This window comes from Sorex araneus, chromosome 3 (genome assembly GCF_027595985.1).
Source record: "Sorex araneus isolate mSorAra2 chromosome 3, mSorAra2.pri, whole genome shotgun sequence".
Taxonomy (NCBI): Eukaryota; Metazoa; Chordata; class Mammalia; order Eulipotyphla; family Soricidae; genus Sorex; species Sorex araneus.
The window spans coordinates 63,085,937-63,110,682 of NC_073304.1; the positions used below are offsets into that span (position 1 = coordinate 63,085,937).

The 24,746-nt window shown below is 46.8% G+C and overlaps 1 protein-coding gene and 1 non-coding gene across 3 annotated transcripts; one reads left to right on the forward strand and one right to left on the reverse strand.

Annotated features, from left to right (window-relative positions):
- Positions 1-2,738: 2,738 nt before the first annotated feature.
- On the reverse strand, positions 2,739-2,902 carry LOC129403999 (U1 spliceosomal RNA). The gene has a single exon (XR_008629611.1). It is a non-coding gene; the product is annotated as a U1 spliceosomal RNA (small nuclear RNA).
- A 2,041-nt stretch (positions 2,903-4,943) lies between these two features.
- Positions 4,944-20,013, forward strand: EAPP (E2F associated phosphoprotein). Of its 2 annotated transcripts, XM_055131882.1 has the most exons (6): positions 4,951-5,141; positions 9,738-9,919; positions 11,839-11,934; positions 12,814-12,931; positions 15,630-15,740; positions 19,434-20,013. In XM_055131882.1, exons 1-6 carry the CDS (start codon positions 5,068-5,070, stop codon positions 19,702-19,704), a joined length of 852 nt encoding a protein of 283 aa, XP_054987857.1. In that variant the 5' UTR covers positions 4,951-5,067; the 3' UTR covers positions 19,705-20,013. The 2 variants fall into 2 exon arrangements, with proteins under 2 accessions (XP_054987858.1, XP_054987857.1); XM_055131883.1 differs by lacking the exons at positions 12,814-12,931; positions 19,434-20,013 and having other exon boundaries at positions 4,944-5,141; positions 15,630-15,697.
- The last annotated feature ends 4,733 nt before the right edge of the window (positions 20,014-24,746 follow it).

The window sequence follows — 24,746 nt, forward strand, 5'->3', positions numbered from 1 at the left end:
TACCTTGAAAGGGCAGTGGAAAATTCCCGAAAGATCAAAGAGCGGTGAGTGATTGCCACAGTCCGGGGGTCAGACCAGTATTTACATAAGACTTTGCAAGCAGGGGCATTGAGAAGCCCGTAGGTCACGTAGGTCACGTATACAGCGTACACGGTGGATGGGCTGAGAGGATAAGGGGCATGTACGTGCAATCATCAACTTACACATCCTTGACAATTGTATTGATCAGAGTGAGAGCAGGAACAGAGCTGTCAGCCCTAACTGTTTTCATTGTGGCTCTATATCCTGTTAGCGGGGGCTCGTGAACGTCTGTTTTCAGTCCCTCTATTGAGGCAGGCGGAGGTCATGCAGAGCTCACAAGCTGTGGGGGAGAGGGGCCTAAGACTTCTCGTCCACGGCTCCCCACACCCCACAAGGTGGCTTTCAAACCACACCTGACACCCACTTGTTGTTCTAGGCACAGCATTTAATCCTCACCACCCTATTCCTTAGGAAGCTGTGGACTCAGGCTGGAGCCAAGAATTGCTCTTTACAGGAAAAGAAAGTCCTAGGTCTTACCCAGGGCTTCCAGCTCTTTGTCCTATCTCACAGAAAAGAGTTTCAGGCATAGATGAGCAGTGAAGTAAATACAGATTTTTATTTGGAAGGTGTTTTTTTTTTTTTTTTTTGCTTTTTTTTGGGGGGGGGTCACACCCGGCGATGCTCAGGGGTTACTCCTGGCTCTGCACTCAGGAATTACTCCTGGTGGTGCTTGGGGGACCATATGGGATGCTGGGAATCGAACCCGGGTCAGCCGCATGCAAGGCAAAGGTCCTACCCCCTGTTATTTGGAAGTTTTTGAAGAAGGGGAGGAGGTAAAGAGAAATTCACTCAAGATAGAACGTGGGCTCTCCAGAGACTGAGAGAGCCCCAGTACATATCTCTTGCAACTGACACATGAGCTCGACCACGTGAGCACAAACAGCACAATGACGGGCAGCATATGCTGGGCCCTTCCTTTGTTCAAGTTGACTTTTACAGGGTTTTTCCCAAGCTGCCCTATATAAAGCTTTCTAATTGGGTGAGAGTCTGTTGCTAGAGTGGTTGCCAAGGGGGGTAGTTGGGATGGTCTTCTTTGAAATTCCTTCTGGGTCACACCTGGGGATACTCATGGGTTACTCCTGGTTCTGCGCTCAGGAATTACTCCTGCCAGTGCTAAGGGGACCATCTGGGATGTCAGGACTTGAACCCAGGTGACCCATGTTTCAGTCACACAATGTTCAAGTACCCACCCCTCCACTAGTGCCCATTGTCTACCACCAATGTTCCCAGTACCTCTCCCACCACCCCCACTCCTTTCCACCCCCTGCCTCTGTGGCAGACACATTTCCTCTTACTCTCTCCTTTTGGGTGTTATGGTTTGCAGTATAGATACTAAGAGACCATCATGTTCGGTCCATAGTGTACTCTCAGCACACATCTACCATCCTGAGCGATCCCTCCAACAATTTTGCCTAGTGGGTCCCTTCTACATCCCAGCTGCCTTTTCCCCCAGCACATGTGACTGGCTTCCAAACCATGGAGTGATCCTCCTGGTCCTTATCTCTATTCTCCTTAGGTGTTAGTCTCTTATGTTACTTTATATTCCACAAATGAGTGCATTCTATGTCTGTCCATCTCTTTCTGACTCATTTCTCTTCATGTCCATTCACTTATATGCAAATTTTATGGTTTCATCTTTTTTAACAGCTGCGTAGTATTCTATTGTGTAGGTATACCAAAGTTTCTTTAACCAGTCATCTGTTGTCAGGCACTCCGGTATTTTCCAGATTCTGGCTATTGTAAATAGTACTGCAATAACCATATAAGTGTAGATGTCATTGTTTTCCTCTTCTCCCCACATCCCTGCCAACAAAGGTTGCTTTTGTTCTTTTGGATGTGTACCATTCTCTGTAGTGTGAGATCATCTCATTGTGATCTGCATTTCCCTGATGAGTGATGAAGAGCATTTTTTTCACGTGACTGTTGGCCATTTGAATTTCTTCTTTGAGAAAGTTTCTGTTCATTTCATTGCCCCATTTTCTGATGGAATTGGATGTTTTCTTCTTGTGATATTAACCCCTTATCAGAGGGTTATTTTTTTGCGTCACACCCAGCAATGCACAGGGGTTATTTCTGGCTCATGCATTCAGGAATTAGGAATTACTCCTGGCGGTGCTCCAGGAACCATATGGGATGCTGGGAATCCGACCTGGGTCTGCCACGTGCAAGGCAAAATGCCCTACCTGCTGTGCTATTTATTGCTCCAGCACAGGTAATTAGTTACTTTGGCTGCAAGGTGGGTCCAATAGCTCTTAGTATGCTTTTATTACTCCTAGAAATTCCCTTGCCATGTACGGGGCCTTTCCTTTTCTATCTTGCCTGCCTACAACAGATGAAATAGTCCCCAACCCAGGTTGGAGCAACAAAATTAAAAATGAAAAAAATGGGGCTGGACTCCGGTGTGACCCAAAAGGAGAAAATAATAATACAGAAAGCATGACTGGAGTCCCTGTTTAAAGCAAACTACAGGCCAGTCCGAAGCGGCTTTCCTCACTGACCATCTTCAAATTTTACTAGAGAACAAACTACAATACGACCTTAACTTTGAAAACAGCTAGCTGTTCTTAAAAGCTGATTATTAAGCCACCGAAGAACAAGTATTTGTACAATCAGTAAAACCCTTACAACATCTGGGCTATTTTTGGGACAAGATTTATCAGGGGAGAGCGCGCACGCAGTCCCCCACTACCACAAATTATGCAGTCGAGTTTCCCACATTTGGGGAAATCGCAGGGGTCAACACATCCCAAGTGCAATGGATGAGCCTCACCCTGGGAAAACCACCTACGTGATCATGGTGTCTCCCCTGCCAGGTAAGTATGAGTTGCTCCTGACCCCGCACGCGCCACCCCCGCCGCCACCTCCCTCTACACACACGCCCGCTCGGCCCGCGAGCCCTCCGCACGCCCCGACACTCAAGGCCCTCGCCCCGATCTCTCCCTCCAGGGAATCAGCACTTGAACTCGCGGTTGAGGTGGCGCGGGCGCCCACGGGGCACGACCAGGGGCCTCTGCGCGAGCTCTCATTTGCATACGACACGCCCTCCCGTGGACATCGGACCTTCGAAAGTCTTTGAAGACCCGGAACCCTGCAGCTGCCTCCTAGACCCGCCTCTGTCTTGTGGGTGAGAGGAGGCTGCTGGGCGCTCGGAGTGGGTCCGACACGTGGGGCAGAGACCTGATTCTCGGACACTCGTGATGTCTTGAGGTTGAAGCACCTACCGGCCTTGGGTTAGGACAGTACCCTCTCCGGTTTCTTCTGGTCCTGTTGTATAAGTCCTAGTTCCACAGAAATTCTTTATTTAATTTTTTTTTTTTTTTGTCACACTCAGTCATGCTCAGGGACTAATGCTGGCTTGATGCTGGGGTTTTGCTGGTGCCAGTATACTATATAGAGTCTCCAGCCGCTGGAGCCGTCTCTCTAGCCGCAGGATCTCTTACTTTCAGTTTATGAGAGTAATTAAATAATGGTCCACGTTTTTGTTGTTGTTTTGTTTCGGACCACACCTGCAATTCTTAGAGGATACTCCTGACTGTGCTGAGGTGTCATTACTAACAGGTGTTAGGGGACCTTGCAATGTCTGATTCAACATGGACCTCCCACAAGCAAAGCATGCACTCATCCTGTTGAGGTCACTCTCAGGTTGGAATAGCCCAACTTTTGTGGCAGATGTATGGGTAGGTCAGGGAGCCGAAAGATAGTGCAGTGGGTAGCGCGCTTGCCTTGCACGGGCTAACCTGGGTTCGGTTCCCGACATCCCATAGAGTCTCCAGCCTACCACATCTTTTTGAAGTGTTGGGTGAAATAGTTGAAAACCATATCCTGTGTGGATTCAGAAACATAGCTCAAAGGGCTGAGTGTATACTTTGCAAGCACGGAGCAGGGGTTGATCCCATGGTACTCCATGAGACCCTCGTACCTCAAGGAGTGACTAGTACCTCGAGAAGTGACACCCCCCAAGAACAGCTGAATGTCTCCAAAACCAAACCAAACCAAACCAAACCAAAATGAAAGAGGGCACAATCCCACTAGAGATCCCACAGAAGATCCGACACACTGGATCTAAAAAGGCACCCTAGAGAACATATTGTATATTGTATGTTGCCATGACTACAGACTCACGACTGAAAGATGACCTAAGGCCATCTAGCTACTGCCCTAGACATTGAATCTGAATTTCCATTTGTGGTGCAGGCTGAGATATTTACTAGGCAGCTGGAAACTGATGGAGTATTGAATGAAAGCTCAGGGACTCAGACACAGTCGAATAGTCATCAGAATGGGGACGAAGAGATGTGAACCTGAGAATGTAGGTGCGGACTTGGGAAGAGACGGTCTCACAATCGAGGGGGTCATTCCCTCCTCCCATCCCCCCTCGAGTCCTCCCTCCTTCTTCCCCCAGTCTCCCTCGGCGTCTCGGCTAAGGCGGGTAAGGGCGGAGCAAAAGCTGGGGTGAGACGAGGTCAGGAAGCAAAGTGGAGACAGCTTTTCTAGTTTCCGATGCAGTCGGGACGTAAGTCCACATAATAATGCATAACACGAAGGCGCCGCCACCGCGCGGGGGGAAGTGGTGGAAAGCTGAAGGGCTGCAAGCGAGGAGGTAGGAGGGATGCCAGAGCGTGGGAACCCGATGACCGGGATTTCCAGCGGCACGTCCCTCAGCATCTATAGTTCTGCTTCTTTAACGTCACCGCCGTGACGTGAGACAGAGAGTCGAGTGTGGTCGCGGAACCTGCGGCCAATGAGGTTCTCTTCCCGGCTTTAACGCTGCAGTTTCCAAGCAAACAAAAGGTTGGGAGGGGCGGTGTGTGGGGCGGGGCAGAGGATCCAGTCCCACCCCTTCGGGGAGCGGGACGATCTGCGCAGGCGCAGCAGGAGGCCGCGGAAGTGCGGGCGGAAGTGGAGTCCGGGACGCTTTAGGGACGGCGCCCGCAGGGTAAACAGAGACGCGGCGGGACCCGGGCCGCCTCGGGACGTGTAGCCACCATGAACCGGCTCCGGGATAACGATGACCCCTACCTAATTGAAGAGGCGAGCGACGAGGAGCCGGCTCTGAGCAGGTGGGCCCTGCTCCCCACCCGGGCCCTCTGCGCCGCCTCCCTGCGCTCTGGCCGCCGGGTGTTTCGGGACCGTGGCAGCGGGAGGCCGTGGCCTGCGGGGTCTTTGTCTAGACAGACCCCTCACCGGCTCGGGGAAGGGCGGCCCCCTGTAAAGCCTTTTAAACTCAGGGATGTGGGCCGGAGAGATAGTCCCGCGGGCAGGAGCGTTTTCCTCGCACGCGGCCGACCCGGGTTCGATTTCCGCCACCCCCTTCTGCGTTCCCCCCTATCGTGCCCGGAATAATCCCTGTGAGTGCAGAGCCAGGAGTAAGCCCAGGGCATTACTGGGTGTTGCCCCCTCCCTCCCCCCAAAAATGAATAACAACGACAGCAACAAACGACCCTGTGATGTTCGAATTTTGCAGCTTTGCAGCTCAGTGGCAGCGTGAGCGAGCCAAGGCAGGGCCTTAGTCTCGGCTGGAAGGGGAAACTGATCTATCTCAGGACGTTCAGGGGTGTAATAGGAAGTGTGGGTCGGCGTCCTCGCAGCGCTGGGTTCTGTGCGCTCCCCGGACTGCTGCCGTGTCGCCGCTTTAGCCTCGCCGGTTCACCGAGTCCGGCGCTGCTGCCGTTCTGATGGACTTCCACCCGATCTGGGGGAAGTTGGTGCCCAGATTGCCAGGCCGACATGAACGTTTCTTATTTTTTGGGGGGGGAGGTCGCACCCGGCGATGCTCAGAGATTATTCTTGGCTCTACACTCAGGAATTACTCCTGGCGGTGCTCAGGGGACCATATGAGATGCTGGGAATCGAACTGGGGTCAGCGCGTGCAAGGCAAATGCCCTACCCGCTGTGCTATTACTCCAGCCCCAGACCGTTTGTTTTTGTTTTTGAAAGCTGTCAGCAGCTGCGCTTCCTAGACTTGACACGATTGTGTCAGAGCACCAGTCAGTGCCAGAAGGCCGACCTCCCTTCAGTTGCAGGTGCGAGTTTCTTTCTGTGCTGGGGTGGGGGGATGAGGACGGGTTCCAAGACTCGCTGTCAAGACGCGTTTCGGTGACTGCATCCCATCTGTGAAGGGTCTGGAGGCCGTCATGAGTGCTTCAGTGTGATTGGAATCTAGCAGTGTTCCAGAACCTGACTTAGCCTACCGTTGTCTCTATTTCACTTGGGTTACTTAAAAACAGTGCTTTTTTTTTTGCTTTTTGGGTCACACCCGGCAATGCATAGGAGTTACTCCTAGCTCTGCACTCATGAATTACCCCTGGAGGTGCTCAGGGGACCATATGGAATGCTGGGAATTGAACCCGGTCTGCCGTGTGCCAGGCAAACGCCCTACCCGCTGTGCTATCGCTCCAAGCCAAGCCCTTAAAAACAGTTCCTTTTTTTTGTGGGGGGGGTCACACCTGGCAATGCACAGGGGTTACTCCTGGCTCATGCACTCAGGAATTACTCCTGGCAGTGCTCGGGGACCATATGGGTTGCTGGGAATCGAACCCGAGTCAGCCACATGCAAAGCAAACGCCCTACCCTCTGTGCTATCCTTCCAGCCCCTTAAAAACAGTTCTTAAGGGCGGAGGGTGAGTACAGCGCAGAGGGCGTTTGCCTGGCACGCGGTCGACCCGGGTTTGGTCCTTGGCATCCCCTATGGTTCCCTGAGCACCGCCATGGGTAATTCCTGAGCGCAGAGCCAGGAGTGACCCCAGAGCGTTCCCTAAAAACAACAATAGCAGTAATAACAAGCTCTTTCTATTTAAGGGAGGGGAATGGCACACAGGGCTGGTGCATGAGTAAAATTCCCCTTGCTGCATGCACCCCTGAACACCACCAGGGGTGGATGCTGATCGAATCTTTCCTGACTCCTGGTTCTGTGCTAGCACCTTACCTGCTGTACTATCCCTGGGTCCTAGTACAGAGTGAGGAGGCACTTGCCATGTGAGTGATGGTGGCCATGACAGTGGTTCTAGTCCCGGCACCATTGTGGTCTCCCAAGCTCCCTAGGTGTGGCCCCTGAGTGCAGATCAGTCGTGGCTGTTGGTACCTCTCCCCTCTCCCCCCACAAAAAGTAGGGATAGGGTTATAGCTCAGCAGTAGATTTGCCTTGAGGTGTAAGACCTTGGGTTTGATTGCTGGTTTTATACCCCCTCCCCCCCATGCACCAATGCATTAACTTAGAAATTATGATGAAAATGTTGGGCATAGGAAGCTGGAGCAATGGTACTGTGGGTAGGGCTTTTGCGTAACTCCCGCTGATGCAGGTTCAATCCTCGGCAACCCATATGGTCCCCCAAGCACCGCCAGGAGTAAATTCCTGAGTTCAGAACCAGGGTTTGTGTGTGTGTGTGTGTGTGTGTGTAGATCCCCTGAGCATTGCTGGGTGTGAACCAATGCCAAAAAAATAAATAGAATGCTTAAAAAATATATCATGGGCATAGGAGATGGTCCAAAGGCCTGGTGCACATGCTTTGGGTGAAGGAACCTTGGGTTTGATCCCTGGTACTGCAGAGTATGGCATATTCATATGCCAAAACCAGTAACAATGATGGGTCTCATTCCCCTGACCCTGAAAGAGCCTCCAGTGCGGCACCATTGGGAAGGATGAGTAAAGAGAGGCTTCTAAAATCTCAGGGCTAGGATGAATGGAGACGTTACTGAAACCGCTCGAGAAATTCGACGATCAACGGGATGATGATGACTGTAGAGCAACCCCTGCAGGCCCCAAGCTGGGAGTCGCCACTAAGTACTACCCATATGTGACCCTCCCCCTCAAAAAAAAAACTAAAAAAATGCAGAAATATGGGGCAGAATGATAGTGCAATGAGTAGGGTGCTTGCCTTGCTCACAGCTGACCCAGGGTCTCTCTGTGCCCCCTGAGCTCTGCCAGGGTGAGCCCTGAGTGCAGAGCCAGGAGTGAGCCTTGAGAATAGCTTGGTGTAGCCTAAACCCCTGCAGCCCTCCACACCCCGCCAAAAAAAGAAAAATAATTGATCTATTAACTGATAATTGACCTATTAACTGATAATAACTAATTTGGCATATCAATGTAAACTTGTCAAACTGAAAATTATTGGGTGAGTTGAGAATGTTAAGTTGATTTGAATCATTATGATTGTTACTTTATTGGGGCCTCCTGAGCAGTGCTCTGGTCTGGCACAGCTTTCCTCATACTTTTCACACCTATGGGCGAGCAACTCTCCGGGTACTGGTCCATGGATCAGTAGTTATGATCACTATGGTAGACAGTGATTTTCAGCTTTTCTACATCTTCAAACCTTTGGATGGCTCTGCAGTTGGCAGCCGAAGACGACTAGTGGAGGCACCACTCGTGGTGATATTGACCTGGCTATGTGGACCTAATAGTGCTTGGGCCCAATAATGCAGTGCTTCTTGAACTCAGGGATCTGGGTAGCTACCAGAACCAACCCAGCATTGCTTAGGAGCCATTAGTGCTGCCCTGGTGTTGCTATGGGGGCGGGGGGGGGGCCGGCATGCTTTTCGGGGGCTGAACTTGAGACCTCGTGTTTCAAAAGTGTGTGCTCTGGCTCATTGAGCTATCTTCCCAGTCCCAGCTTTTACTAAAAGAAAAATAACAAAAGTTATTTCTATAGGGCCTAGGGGTTGTGATGTTCACACCTGTTGGTTGTGGTGCTGGCTAGGGGTTGCACACTAGGTTTTGGTCCTGGCACACCAGGATGGACTGAAAAACTTAGTTGTACTGCTCACTCAGTTGTGGTGTTTGCCAGGGATCACACATTTTTAGTAGTGGTAAGCTCACTCACAACTGGTTGCAGTGCACTGGAGAATACACACTTCATCGTGCACTGGAGGGTTCCAAAAAAAATGGTCTCACTGGCCTCATGTTTCTAAGGTAGGCAAGGGCCACAGCTGACAGTGCTCAAGGGCTCCTTCTGGAACCACATGGTGCTGGGAATCAAACCTGTGCACTTGCATGGAAAGCATCCACTCTAGTCCTTGGAGTCGTATCTTTTCCTTGCTTGCTTCTTTAATTTTTATTTTGTTGTTTTGTTTTGGGGCCATATCCAGCAGTGCTCAGGGATCACTTCTGGCTCTGCATTCAGGAATCATTCCTGGTAGTGCTCTGGGGACCATATGAGTTGCTGGGGATTGCACAGGTCATATGCACAGGTCAGCCATGTGCAAGGCAAGCGCCTTACCCATTGTACTATCTTTCTAACCCTTCTTTAATTTTTTCACTTATTATTTTCTTTTAATTTTGGACCACACCCAGAGTGCTCTGGGCTTACTTCTGGCTCTGTGCTCAGGGATCACTCCTGGTGGGATTTGGGGTGCCATCTGTGATTAGAGGTTAGACCTAGGTTGACTTTATTTAAGCCAAGTGCCTTAGCCATTCTATTACTTCTCTGGTCCCCTAATTCTTTGCTATTCTTTTCTTTTGCTTTTTGACTCACACCCAGCATTGCACAGGGGTTACTCCTGGCTCTGCACTCAGGAATCACCCCTGGTGGTGCTCAGGGGACCATATGGGATGCTGGGAATTGAACCCGGATCGGCCACATGCAAGGCAAACGCCCCTACCCACTGTGCTATCACTCCAGCCCATTCTTTGCTATTCTTTATGATTGTATTTATACTAGTTCTGAAGATGAAGTGGATGTGCTTTTACATGGAACTCCCGACCAAAAAAGAAAACTCATCAGAGAATGTCTTACCGGAGAAAGTGAGTCATCTAGTGAAGATGAATTTGAAAAGGAAATGGAAGCTGAGTTAAATTCTACCATAAAAACAATGGAAGACAAGTTATCCTCTCTGGATAAAGGTAAATTTTGCTTGATTTTAATGTATTTTTGTGAGCTCTGGAGGTCAAGAACCTAATTTATGCTGTTTTGTCTGTGGTACTTTCAGTAGGTATGAAGTGAATCAGTAAGTATATTTGGCAACCTGAGCTTACTCTTCTGTAATTGTCCAGTGATGAAGTTACCTATGTTGTTGAAGAGACTTTTTTTTTTTTTAATTTATTTTATTGAATCACCATGTGGAAAGTTACAAAGTTCTCAGGCTTATGTCTCAGTTATACAATGCTCAAACACCCATCCCTTCACCAGTGCCCATATTCCACCACCAATAAAACAAAAACAAAACAAAAACAAAAACAAAAAAAAACAGTATACATCCCACCCCTCACCCCCCAAGCCCCCTCTGCGTGACTGATAATTTCACTTCCTTTTCTCTTTACCTTGATTACATTCCAGATTTCAACACAAAACTCACTATTGTTGTTGGAGTTTCAACACAGACTCACTATTTTTGTTGGAATTTATCCCCCAAGAATACAGCTCTATTGACAAGGAAATATTTGATAATAAGTTTTCCAGTGATGAGAATGAGTAGATAAAAAGTCTCCTCATTTTTAATTATATAATATTTTTATTATATAATTACATTTTATTATATAATTACTATAATACAATTTCTGTATTATAGTAATTAAGTTCAGGGAGATTTAAGTTGGAAAATGAATCATTTCCCTTCCTAGAACAGCATGTAGCAAAAGCTTAGTTCACAGTCTGCATACATGGTTGCAAACGCTCGCTGGAACCCCAAGTCCTAAAGCTGTCTCTGGTTCCTGCTCGTTCCACATCCACGCGGCTGTGCAAAGGCATGGCCACCCGGGTCGAATCTCGGCCGGAGCCCAAGCTCCGGCCCCAGCCTGAGACTGCCCCGGTATCCCGCGGCTGTTTCAAGTTCAAAGCACATTTTTTAAATTTTTTTTTTTTTTCCGCGCCACAAAGTTCATACCTGCTTAAAGGACCCACAAAATGTCGGACACCACGCCTTCTCCCGGAGGGGAGAGAGACCGAGAAAGAAGGATATTTCCTCCGTTAGCCGGTGTGGGGCAAAATCTTAGTTCACAGTCTCCATACATGGTTGCAAGCGTGAAGAGACTTTTTTTAGTAGTATTTACTTGGATAATTTCCTTTTGTAATTTTCACTCTGTATAAAAAAAAAGGGGGGGATACATTCATAGAAGTATTTTTAGCTTTATATAATGTTGACATGTCAAATTGAATCACTGAAATTCCTGTCTCATTTTTGTAAGTAATAAAACATATTTCATTTTGATTCTTTTTTTTTTCTATTTTTGGGTCACACCCAGCAATGCTCAGGGGTTACTCCTGGCCCTGTGCTCAGGAATTGCTCTTGGTGGTGCTTGGGGGACCATATGGGATGCTGAAGACTGAACCTGGGTCCACCTTGTGCAAGGCAAACACCCTACCCGCTGTACTATCGCTCCGGCCCTTCATTTTGATTCTTTTTTTTTTTTTTTGCTTTTGGGGTCACACCTGGCAGTGCTCAAGGGTTACTCTTGGCTTTGTACTTAGGGATCACTCCTGGCCGGGCTTGAGCAATCTATGGGGATAGAACCCAAGCCAACCAACCATGTGCAAGGCAAGTGTCCTATATGATGTACTATTGCTCCAGCCCTGATTCTTGATCTTTTTTGTGAAATGTCCCTGACTTGAAATCTGATTCATGAAAATAAGTCTACTAGACATTGGTATTCTGTGTATTAAGTAATAATAAAAACAAATGCCAATTAAGAGGGAGATTTAGGGATGCAAGAGTAAGTATAGGTAATGTCATGTGCTTGGCACAACTAGAGAAAGGAAGAATGTGACCTGGATTCTTGAGAATTTTATTGGCTTAATCTGTAAATTTCCTTTATGGTTTGAATAGGGTCTTCCTCAGGAAATGGGAAAGTTGGAACAGCTCCCTCAAAATACTATGATGATATATATTTTGACTCTGATTCTGAGGAAGAAGACAAAACAGGTAAGTAACTTGTTACTGTGTTTAGCAGTTGTGGGGGACCATGTGGGATGGGATGCTGGGGATCGAACTTGGGTCGACTGTGTGTAAGGCAAATGCCCTTTCGCTGTCCTATCTAGCCCTGCCTTTTTGAATTTTTAATTCCCATTCTTTTTCTTTCTAGTCTTTCCAGGACAGGGGGGTGTTATTTTTGGGCAATGCTCGGGGGTTACTCTTGGCTCTGCACTCAGGCATCACTCCTGGCAAGCTTGGAGGACCATATGGGATGCCAGAGATTGAACCTAGGTGGGTTCAGTGCAAGGAAAACGCCCTACCTGCTATACTATAGCACCTGCCCCTCACTATTTCTTCTAAGTTCTTGAGATACCAGTTTTTGATGAAGGAACAAGTTTTACTTCTGTTATTCTCATTTTAGTGTCTCTTTTTTTTTTTTTTTTCTTTTTGGGTCATACCTGGCAATGCACAGGGGTTACTCCTGGCTCTGCACTCAGGAATTACTCCTGGTGGTGCTCAGGGGACCATATGGGATGCTGGGAATCGAACCTGGGTTGGCCACGTGCAAGGCAAATGCCCTACCCGCTGTGCTATCGCTCCAGCCCTGAGTGTCTTTTTTTTCCCAACTGAGCAATAACTATTTGGGAGGGTTAACTGAAAAATCTTTAAGGAAAATATGAATAGAAAAAATATAGCTGAGGGGTTGGTGTTTAACATTGTATGCCTGAAACCCATAAATAACTTTGTAATTCATGGTTACTAAATTTTAAAAATACAAAAAAACAGAAAAAAAATACAGCTTAGGAAATGGAACTCTGTATTCTCTATTAAAGAGATATGAACTTCAGACTTGATACTTAGCCATATCTTTAACATTTTCAAAATCAGCACAGGTAACCAAGAAAAAAAAGAAAAAGCAACACAGGATTCCAACAAACGATGAATTATTGTATGACCCTGAAAAAGATAACAGAGATCAGGCCTGGGTTGATGCACAGAGAAGAGGGTAAGAATTTAAATTTAATATCTCTAATATTTAGAAAAAAGTAATTAAAAGGTGATTTTGCTTTGGTTATTTGGCCACACTTGGTGGTGCTCTGGGGACGTTCCTGCTCAGGGGCTGCTCCCTGTATTACTGGGGGTAGTGCCAAGTGTGCCGGGGCAGTTCCTGGAACTCTGCATGTGAAACATGTGTCTACCCAGTGAGCCATCCCTCTGCCTCTCGAAGGTGGTTTTTCCTACTACACTCGCATTATGAACGCTTGTTAATATAGTTACACATAAAAAAGTTGGAGGAAAGAATGATGAACAGTGTTTTGTTTTTGGGTTTTGGGGCTACACTTGGTTGTGCTCAGGGCTTAATTTTGGCTCTGTGTTTAGGGATTACTCCTGGCAGAGCTCAGGGGAGCATTTGGGATGCTGGGGATGGCACCCAGATTGGCTGTGTGCAAGGCCAGCAAGTGCCCTGCCCAGTGTACTGTCTTGCTGGTCCTGAAAAACTGTTGGGTCGTTTAATTTAAAAACAGCATACTTCAGTCATAACTTGCCTTGAAAAAAATCCGTTGTTGGGGAAAAATATAAACGGAGCAAAAAAAAAACTAAAGTCAATTTTTATTGCTGGGGCTGTGGAGATAGCTCAAAGGGCTTGAATGTGTGCTTTGCATGCAGGAGCTCCAGATTCTGTCTTTGGTACTGTTGAGTATGGGCCCGCTGTGCCCCTCCCCCACAGAAAACCCAAAATGATGTTGTTCAATTCAAGCTGCTGTCATCAGTCCTCCTTTGTGAAGGGGGTGGTGGTGCTATGCTCAGGGGCTATTCCTGATTCTGTGCATAGGAGTGACCCCTGGCAGTACTTGGGGTACCATATGTGTGATTCTGGGGAGAGAATATGCCTGGAGACTGGAGACTTAATCGTGAGTTAAACCACATGCCTTGCACATGATGACCCTGGTTTAAGTCCCTTCCACCACATATGGACCCATGACTACTGCCAGAGTTAGGATTGAACTCTGAATACCACTGGGTAAACCCCACCTACCCTCTTCCCCACTGCCAAAAAAATAAAAAAGAATGGGGTTGGCTGCAGGCAAATGCCTTAACCCCTGGACTATATCACTGACCCTGAGCAGTTCTTTTAAAGAAAAGTTTGGGTCATGGGGCCACAGTGATAGTACAATAGGCATGGTGCTTGCCTTGTAAGTGGCTGACCTGGGTTCGATACTTGGCATCCTATATGGTCCTCTGAGCACTGAAAGTGGTGATCCCTGAGCCCAGAGTTAGGAATAAGCCCTAGGTACCACTGCGTGTGACCCAAAAACACAACAGAAAATTGGGGGTGCCATACTCAGACACTTTTTTTTTTCTTTTTGGGTCACACCCACGATGCTCAGCGAGGGATCACTCCTGGCTCTGCACTCAGGAATTACTCCTGGCGGTTAGTCACATATCTGACTCTGTCCTCAGGAGTGACCCCTGGCAATGCTCAGGGACCAGATGGGGCTGGGGGTCTGGGGATTGAACCTGGGTCAACTGCATGCCATGCCAGGCAAGGACCTTATGCCTATACTATCTCTCCTGCCCTCTAACAAAAGGAGAACTGCCAAGTATATTGTAGCAGTTCTTCTACTGTGATTTGCCTGTTTTTCTTATGAACAGAGTGGGATGATATGTTTTTAGGAAGACAGAGGGAAAGTGCTATATTTATCATGTACCAAAGATAAATGACTGTCAACCTAGTTTATGTCTATTAACACTCATCTTGATCTGTGAGTGAGATCCTTCAATAAGTTGAAGGATTCTCTACCTTCAACTTATTTCCACTGCCCCCTCACCCTCTCCATGCCATCCGCTTTGGAAGGAAGTCTTCACCACAATGCCCACAGGTATGGAGTGGCAAGTTATCCTCCACTTCCTCGCTGGGAGAGTAGCTTCATCAGTTATTTGCCATTCTTTGGTTTAAGAAAACTGGCTGTACCCCACCACCTCCACCCCCATTTATTCTTTGTTTTTTGGTTTTGCTTTTGGGGCCGTACCTGGTAATACGCAAGGGTCACTTCTGACTCTGCACTCAGGGATTACTCCTGGCAGTGCTTGGTGCAACATATAGGATGCTGGGGATCTAACCCAGCTTGGCCATGTGCAAGGCAAGCACTATACCTGCTGTAATATTCTTCCAGCCTTTTAATCATTTTTTAAAAATTCTAACAGTTCCATGGGTATTTATATATTGGAGTATTATTTAATACTTTGATGTTACTCAGTTTTTCAGCTTACACTAGTGGGGGCTTTTCAGTTGGCCCTTCTACTCCTTTGACATGCCCACTTTTTCCTTCATATTTTTTTTGTTTTTGTTTTTGGGCCACACCCAGTCATGCTCTGGGGTTACCCTGGCTGTGTGCTCAGGATCCACGACTGGTGGTGCTCAGGGACCACATGGACTGAACCCAGGTCAGCAATGTGCAAGGCAAGTGCCTTACCTGCAGTACTACCTTTCTATCCACTTCTTTATTTTGAGCATTTCCTTACTCTCCAATGACTCATGATGGTCCAGATTCATGTTGACGCCCTCCAATGCAAGGGCATAGAATTAGTCTTGAAATTAGCCTTTCTCCTAAGCATTGAGATGTCTTTTATTGGAGAATAGAATTAGAAATCAAGAGCTGATCATAATGCAACTCCTTCCCCCTTTCTTTCTTTTTTTCTAGCTACCATGGTTTGGGACTACGGAGATCATATCAACAACGGCCTGTTCCAAACAGTGATGCTGTCTTGAATTGCCCTGCCTGCATGACTACATTGTGTCTTGATTGCCAAAGGTAGTGGAAAAGAAGTTAACATACATAAAACAGTTCAGAGGTCTATTTTTTTTTTGCGGGGGGGGGGGCGTGTTGGACCACGCACCACCATGTTCAGGGGCTTATTCCCTTATATGCAAGGCAGATACCTTTCTGTACTATCTCTCTAGCCCCACTGGTGGTTCCTTTTTGAAAAATCAGAAATAGACTTTTGAGTGTCTTAGGAATTCTGATCAAGTTCTAACCTCACATATCCTTGATGCCACATGGCTAATCTTTATGCAGATATTTTTGGTTATACATAACGAAGCACGTGATTTGCAGATTGGAGTGGGAGGCCCATGTTTGATACCAGCATTACATGATCCCTTGAGAAATGGCAAGAATGACCCCCCCTGCCCGCACCCCCTAAAGCAGTGTTCCAGGAGTAACCTCTGGGCACTGCAGGATGTGACTCCTAAATTTAAAAAATGAATTATTTTTTCCCCCTGGGCAGGGGTGGTAGTGCAGAGGTTAAGGTATATGCCTTGCACGTGACTGGAACTCGTAGAGCGATTTGAATTCTGGTATAGCATTAATGCCCAGAGCACAACTAGGTGTGACTCCTGAATACTGACCTGAGTAGTGACAGGAGTGCCCTGCTTGCTCTCCCTGCCCCCATAGTTTTTTCTGTTAAAAAGAACTTTGAGTATTCAGGATTTTTTTTTTTTTTTGAGAGGATGTTTTGTTGTTTTTGGACCACGGCTGGCAATGCTCAGGGCTTACTCCAGGCTTTGCATTCAGGAATTACTCCCGGTAGTGCTCTGGGGACCATATGGGATACTGGGAATCGAACCTTGGTCAACCACATGTAAGGCAAGCACTCTACTCACTGTACTATCTCCTAGCTCCTGGGTATTCAAATTATTGCCAATTAGACATTTGAAAAGATTTGTGATTTGGGGGTTGGAGCGATATAACAGTGGGTAGGACATTTGCCTTGAACATGGCCGACCCGGGTTCGATTCCCAGCATCCCATATGGTCCCCTGAGCACCGCCAGGAGTAATTCTTGGGTGCAGAGCCAGGAGTAATCCCTGTGCATCGACAGGTATGACCCAAAAAGAAAAAAAAATATTTTGTGTTTGGATAAAAATTGGTGGTACTCAGGGATCATCCCAGGGGACCATATCCGATATTGGTAATGGAACTTGGGCTGGCCACATGCAAGGCAAATGCCTTATCCCCTTATTCTCACTCTGGCCCTTGGAATAAACTTTTTGAACCACTCCTGGCATTTCTCAGAGAATCCTGTGGTATCAAGAATCAATCAAACTTCAGCCTCCTGTCTGCAGAGCATGCCCTCAGCCCTAAGTTTATGAACTACTTTTCTGACACCTGGACTATTTTTAATTTTTTTTCTTTTTGGGTCACACCCGGTGATACACAGGAGTTACTCCTGGCTCTGCACTCAGGAATTACTCCTGGTGGTGCTGGGGAACCATATGGGATACTGGGAATTGAACCGGGTTGGCTGCTGTGCAAGGCAAATGCCCTATCCGCTGTGCTATCACTCTAGCCCCCTATTTTTCATTTTTAAAAATTTTATTTTAAAAAATTGTGGGACAGGACTAGAGAGATAGCACAGAGGTAAGGTGCTTGCTTTGATGTAGCTGGTCTGGGTTTGATCCCTAGTTTTGCCCAGTCCCCTGAGCACTACCTGGAGTAACCCCTAAGCATTGCCTAGGTGAGGCCTACAGAAACAAAACAAAAAATTGGGGATTTGGGGCATACCCAGCAGTGCTCAGGGGCTATTTCTGGTTCTGCTCAGGAGTGGTTCCTGGCCAGATCACCATTGCAGTACTGGGGACTGAACAAGGGTCTACTGAATGTATGACAAGCATCTTAGCTCCTATACTAACTTTTCATTCCTGGAAATCTGAGGTTATTTCAGTAAATTGTGATTTTTATTGGGGGACCACATGTGGTGCCAGCGATCACACGTGGGTTGGGTGCGTGCAAGGCAGAAGCGCCTTACCTATCTCTCCAGCCCTGTGTGTGCTGTTTGCATCTCTCTCTGCTGCCACTCTGCAGATGTTCCCCTTTTCTCAATCTGGCTTCTCAGAGTTCCTTTGGTCACTTCCAAGTTCAGAACTCCAGGTTTGCTCTTCCAGACCATATTCTTCCTTGAACACATATCCTGCTTGCTTGTCTGTGTGTTTCTTTGCATATTTCCATTCTGGAGAAGCACGTGTTCTCTCTTGAACACATACTTCTCCCTTTCTCTCCCCTCACATCTTTCTAAATAAATTTGAATAAAAACTTTGTTACACACACACACACACACACACACACACACACACACACACACGTTCAGATCTCCAGTGAGTTGAGTGAGAGCTTCCACAGATGTTCGGGCTCTTTGGGAGACTACTGACTTAGACTTGACAGCAATAGAAGGGGAGACATTGACCATGACCCCGTGAGCCAACGAAGAGTAGCTTAAAGAGTGTATCTAGAACTGGAGCTTTATTACTGCAGGTAACGTGCTTGCCTTGCACATGGCCAACCCCAGTTTGATCCCTGAGCACAGAGATGGTGATAAGCTCTGAGCATTGCTGGATATGGCCCCAACCCCTCCCATTTTTCTTTACTTCTCTCCTCCCAAAAAAGAATGTATCCCTATTTGACTGTAAGAAAAAATGAAATTATGGGGTTGGAGCACTAGTACAGTGGGGAGGTCACTTGTCTTGCATGTGGCCAACCTGGGTTCCATCCCTGAACACCATCAGGAGGGTTCTCTCAGAGACAGAATAAACCTTGAGTACTGTCTTAATATAGTCCAAAAAAAACAGGGGGGGGGGAAAGAGAAAAGATGAAATCATGTGGTTAGCTGCCATATGGATAGACCTGGAGAAGTTAGTCAGAAGGAGAGGAATAGGGCCAGAGAGGTAGTACAGTGGATAGTACAGTGCCTGGCACACAGGCACCCCGTAGGATCCCCCAAGCCCACCAGGGGGTCTACACCCTGAGCACTTCTGGGTATGGTCCAGAAACAAAGGAAAGGGACAGAAATAGAATAATCTCCCTCTTATGGGGGTATGGAGAGACATAGTAGGGGAATGGCAAATGCCCAAAGGCAACTTAAAATAGTTGTATATCCCAGGCCCAACTCATAAAACTAAAAAATACCAAAATAGAACAAAAAGCAGAAGACCAAACAACAACAAACAAACAAAACTCTGGAAAGAGCCCAGAGTGCTGAAGCACTTGTCTAACATGCACATGGTATCGGGTTTGATCCCTGGCACTGCTTGACTCTAGAGCCCTGCTGGGTGTCGTCCTGGTGTTCACCAGCACCGCTGGGGAGGGCCAGAGGTGTAGTTCAACAGTACAGTACTTGACTTACATGTATGAAGCGCTGGTACTTCAAAATGAGATATTTTTATTTCAGTTGAATCACCGTGAGAGAGAGCATTCGAAAGCTGTTCATGATTGGGTTTCAGTCATACAATATTCCAACACCCATCCTTCCACCAGTGTGATTTTCCAGCACCAGTGTCCCTAGTTTCCCTTCCAGTCACCATGTCCCCAGTCACCATGTCCCCCCCCCCCACCTAGATATGCCAGTTTTTATTTTGTTGGTTACATTGAAAATTTTACATTAAAATTTTTATCTAAATGGATCCTTAAGTGAGAGAACCAATCCGAGCTCTTTGTATTCTTTTCCTCTTAGGCACGAATCATATAAAACCCAGTATAGAGCAATGTTTGTGATGAATTGTTCTGTCAACAAAGACGAGGTTCTGAGATACAAAGTCCCAGAGAACAGGAAGAAAAGGCGCAGCCATAAGAAGATGCGGTCTAGCGACGGAGATGCCACAGGGCCGGAGGACACAGAAGAAATCTACCACCCGGTGATGTGCACCGAGTGCTCCACAGAAGTGGCAGTCTACGACAAAGATGAAGTCTTCCACTTTTTCAATGTTCTAGCAAGCCATTCCTAAATAGCACAGTTGGCATTTAATTGCCTGATGTTGTATATAAGGTAAATATAAACAGTTACTTTCCTCCTGCTTTTTCATAAAGTCAGAGTCTGCATGGTTATGTGAGAAAGCAGTGACTTTTCTTTATATTTGTGAAAGAGAATGGTTATCGTCTTTTATCCCACACTTCCTTTTTTTTTTTTAATTACATTTTTTCCCCCCTTACTCTGATGGGACTAATTATTCTTTCCTTTAGATGGACATTTGAAAACTTTGGGGCTTTCTATTTATTAAAGCTCTTTAGAATTAAACTATTGTAGAGTTAAAATACTCTTTGTTTCAGAGTATCATTATTACTATTGTTATTTTTGGATATACCCTTGGTGTGATTTAAACTAGAAATTATTTTTTGTTTCTGTGAAGAAGTATCGTTTCTCCTCTGCCCTTTAGGATAAGAGTGAAAGTATTTAGTTATTGTTAGAATTACATGGGGTTAGTATTGCTTTGAGGAAGTAGATATTTTTTCTTAAAAAGATTGTATTTAATAGTGTTCTTTTGGTTTTTGGCCACACCGGGCAGTGCTCAAGATTTACTTTTTACTCTATGCTCAGGATGGCTCTGGGCAGTGCTGGGGGGACCATATTGGGTACCAGAGAATTGAACCCAGGTCAGCCACACATAGGCAAGCACCTCACCTACTTGCCTGTACTATGGCCCCTTGATGCATTGTTGTAGGAAATTCAGGGGCTGGGGAAGTTTGGGGGGGCATGGGCATACCACATTGTGTTTTAGGGCTACTCCTACAGTATAGTGTTTGGGGGAGCATGGGTGTCAGTGATCAAATCTAGGTTTTTCATATGAAAAGTATGTACAGCATGTGCTCTAGCCCTTTGAGCTAGCTCCCTGGCCCATTTCTTTTTTTTTTTTTTTTTGGTTTTTGGGTCACACCTGGCAATGCACAGGAGTCATTCCTGGCTCATGCACTCAGGAATTATCCCTGGCGGTGCTCAAGGGACCATATGGGATGCTGGGATTCGAACCCGGGTCGGCCACGTGCAAGGCAAATGCCCTACCCGCTGTGCTATCACTCCAGCCCCACCCCCGGCCCATTTCTAAGAATTTTGTTGGGGTACAAATTTAGTAGGAGTATTAGGACTGGAGTGATAGCACAGCGGGTAGGGTGATTGCCTTGCATGCGGCCGACCCAGGTTCGATTCCTCCGTCCCTCTTGGAGAGCCCGGTAAGCTACCGAGAGTATCCCGCCTGCACAGCAGAGCCTGGCAAGCTACCCGTGGCATATTTTATATGCCAAAAACAGTAACAAGTCTCACAGTGGAGACATTACTGGTGCTCACTCGAGCAAATCGATGAACAATGGGACGATAGTGCTACAGTGCTATTTAGTGTGAAGTGTGTATGAATATTCCCATTTAAGACTCTTGAGGCTGCTTGAGCACTGCCATGTGTAATTCCTGAATACAGAACCAGGCATAACCCCTTAGCATCACTGGGTGTAGCCCCCAAACAAATGAAAAATACTCCTGGGTGTGGAAGATAATATGGCATGTAATGTGCTTGCCTTGCACACATCTGACCCAGGTTCAATCCCTAGCACTTCAAGTCTGATGGCCCCTTAAGTCTGCCAGGAGTGATCCCTGAGTGTAGAGCCAGGAGTAAACCCTGAACACTGATGCTTGTTGCCCTCCACCAAGAACCAAAACACCAACAAACTGAAAGATCTCCTCCTGGGGCAGGAGAGACAGTATAGGGCTTCGGGTACTTGACTTGCATGTGATCAAACCCATTTTGCTCCTCAGCATGACATGTGCCCCAAACACACTGAGGAGTCACTTCCGAGCGGAGAGTTGGGAGTCACTCAGTGTTAGTACAGCACTGTTTGGTGTGGCCCAAATAACCCCCCTCTCTCCTCCACCCCTCAGTCTTGCCATAAGATTCTTTAATCTTGCCAATAATTGCCATATTTAAATTTTACTAAAGAGTGCAAAATAAAACAGGAAAAACAAACCACCAACACCACCCTTTAGTTGCACTTTGCTAGTCATTGGACCCAGCAAGCCCCTCATTCTGCCACTGTTCTACATTGGCCTGTAGAACAGGTGTTTTTTTTTTTTTTTGTGATCTTAGTTTTGCTCTTCCTCATTGCTACTTGTTTTCCACTCACTCATTTATCTTCACTTTAAAACTACCAGGTGTGGGCTGGAGCGATAGTATATTGGGTAGGGCATTTGCCTTGCATGCAGCCAACCCAGGTTCGATCCCCGGCATTCCATTCAGCCCCAAGTACCTCCAGGAGTAATTCCTCAGTGCAGAGCCAGGAGTAACCCCTGTGCATCGCCAGGTGTGACTGAAAAAGCAAAACAAAACAAAACAAAAAAACCCTGCCAGGCATGGGTGTTGGAATATAACTGAAACCCAATAATGAACAAAGGTGGTATCTCACTGTGATTGAATAAAAAAGTAAAATAAAAAAGTTCAAAAATAAAAAGCAGGGTCTGGAGCATAGCACTGTGGGTAGGGCATTTGCCTTGCACACAGCCGACCTGGGTTCGATTCTCAGCATTCCATATGGTCCCTCAAGCACTGCCAGGAGTAATTCCTGAGTGCATGAGCCAGGAGTAACCTCTGCAACGCCGGGTGTGACCCAAAAAGCAAAAAAGATAAATAATAAAAAGCAGCTAGATTTTTCTGGGGCTAGAGAGATAATACAGTGGGTAGGGCATTTGCACACTGCGCTGGGTTTGATCTCTTCGGCGTCCCATATATGGTCGGCATTCTATATGGTCCTTCGAAGACAACTGCTTAGGTGTGACCAAAAAGCAAAACAAAAACAGAGTTTTTCCGCTTCTTTTATCTTGAGGATTCAGCACATCAGTGGAGATTCTTGTCGGGTTTATTTTTCTAGCCTCCCAACTGTGCTCAGGGCCTCTCCTGGTGATACTCAGCGCTGTGGTATGGGCCTGACAGTTTGGGACATGGGATTTGTGGTACTGCTTAGCCTTGTGGTGCTGCAGGCCACCAGGACCGCACCCAGCCGTGCTTGCAGGGACTGAGCTGTCAGGGTAGAACTTGGGGTCTCCTGCACTTAAGGCATATACACCATCTCATTGAATCCTTAGCCCCTGATGATTACTTTCAAATCTCAAGGGCTGGAGTAGTAGTACAGTGGATAGGGCATTTGCCTTGTACACAGCCAATCCAGGTTCGATCCCCGGCATCCCATATTGTCCCCCAAGCACTGCCAGGAGTATATTCCTGAGTGCAGAGCCACGAGTAACCCCTGAGCATCGCTGAGTATGGCCCAAAACTAAAAACAAAACAAAAAAGGGATGGAACTTTCATCTGAAGTGGACCATCAATCCTGAAGTTTTTTGATTTTGAATTTAGGTGTTGTTTGGTTTTTTTGGGCCACACCCTGCATTTCTCAGGGACTGTTCCCTGTGGTGCTTAGGGACCTATGTGAGTCTGGGCCTTCTACATGAAAGTATGCCCTCAGTCCCTTTAGTTATTTTTCTGACCTTTAGGGGTATTTTGTTTATTTTCTGTTTTTGAGCAACACCTGGAGGGAACTTAGGGCTTTCTCCTGGCTCTATGCTTAGGGATCACTTTTGATGGGACTAGGGGGACCATTATGTTGTCAGGGATTAAACTCAGGTTGGCCACATACAAGGCAAATGCCTTGACTGCTATATTATTGCTCTGGACTTGGCCCTTAGTTTTTTTTCCCCCCTTTGGGCCATACCTGCCAGTGCTTAGGGCTTATTCCTGGCTCTATGCTTAGGGATCACCTCTTGCGGGCTTCAGGGGACCATATATGGTAGGAGGGATTGAACCTTGGCTCAACTGCTTTCCAAAAGACAAGTGTCCTACTTGCTGTACTATTTCTTTGGCCCCATCTGGCCTTTAGTTTGTGTATGTGTGATGTGTGTGTGGGTGGGGGGGGATGGCGAGAGGGGGTTGCTGAGGACTGACTGAACCCAGGGTCTATGTTACTTTTACTAGAGCTATTAGCCAGTGCAGTTAGATAAGGAGAATAAATCCAGGGGCTGGAGAGCGAATACAGTGGATAAGGTGCTTGGTTTGTATACAGCCAACCTGGATCTGATCCCTGGTACCATATATGGTTCCCTGTGCACTGCCAGGACTCATCCCTGTGCAAAAAGCCAGGAATAATCCCTGAGCATAGCTAGGTGTGGCCCAACCTCAACATTTCCAAAAGGAGAAATTAAAAAGTAGGGCCAGGGAGGTGGCTCAAAGGACTGCTATGTATGCTTTGCATACTGGAGCCTGGATTGGATTCCCGGTACCAACTGGTCTCTGAGCACTGCCAGAAACAACCCTTGAGCACTTCCAAGTGTGGCCCCGAACCAAAAATTCATTACTAATAGATGATAGAGACACCTCCCCCCTAAAAAAAAAGCCAAGAAATTTTCAAGAATATGGAAGATTTACAAGATGACATATATACATTTACACACACACACACACACACACACACACACACACACACACACAGAAGCTGATTTTATTTATTTTTGATGCTCTGATTGAATCCAGGGCCTCGTACATGCAAGCAAGTGCTCTACTACTGAGCCACATCCCCAACCCTATAGACTGACCTTGAGTGGGTGAGTTATCTGGTATGTGGGTTATAGATCAATATAGGTGTTTCAGAAAATCTGGCATTTGTTTTTGAACCATACCTGTCTGTGCTCAGGGCTTACTCTTGACTCTGCATTCAGGGATCACTCCTGGTGCTGCTCAGGAGACCATCTGTGGTCCTGGGGATTAAACTGGGGTGGGCTGTTGTGGAAGGTGGGCACTTTCCCTGTTGTACTGTCTCTCTGGCCCTGGCACCGGCTTCTGGTTAGGAAGTGAAGCAGTCCCTGATGCTAGCTTAAGATCTACAGATGCTTAGTCAGTTCCGATATATTTTTATTACACTCGTCAGTTCCAATATATTTTTATTACAAAAATTAAAGTAATTTCCCCCTTCCCTTAGATATTATAATGATGATAATAATAATTGTAATGCATATTTGGTT

What these genes read in the sequence shown, in the direction of transcription:
- EAPP (XM_055131882.1), top strand. Translation starts at nt 5,068, where the DNA reads ATGAACCGGCTCCGGGATAACGATGACCCCTACCTAATTGAAGAGGCG. An exon ending in TGAGGAAGAAGACAAAACAG is followed by an intron (nt 11,935 to 12,813) that starts GTAAGTAACTTG and finishes TTTCAAAATCAG; the next exon opens with CACAGGTAACCAAGAAAAAA. An exon ending in GTTGATGCACAGAGAAGAGG is followed by an intron (nt 12,932 to 15,629) that starts GTAAGAATTTAA and finishes CTTTTTTTCTAG; the next exon opens with CTACCATGGTTTGGGACTAC.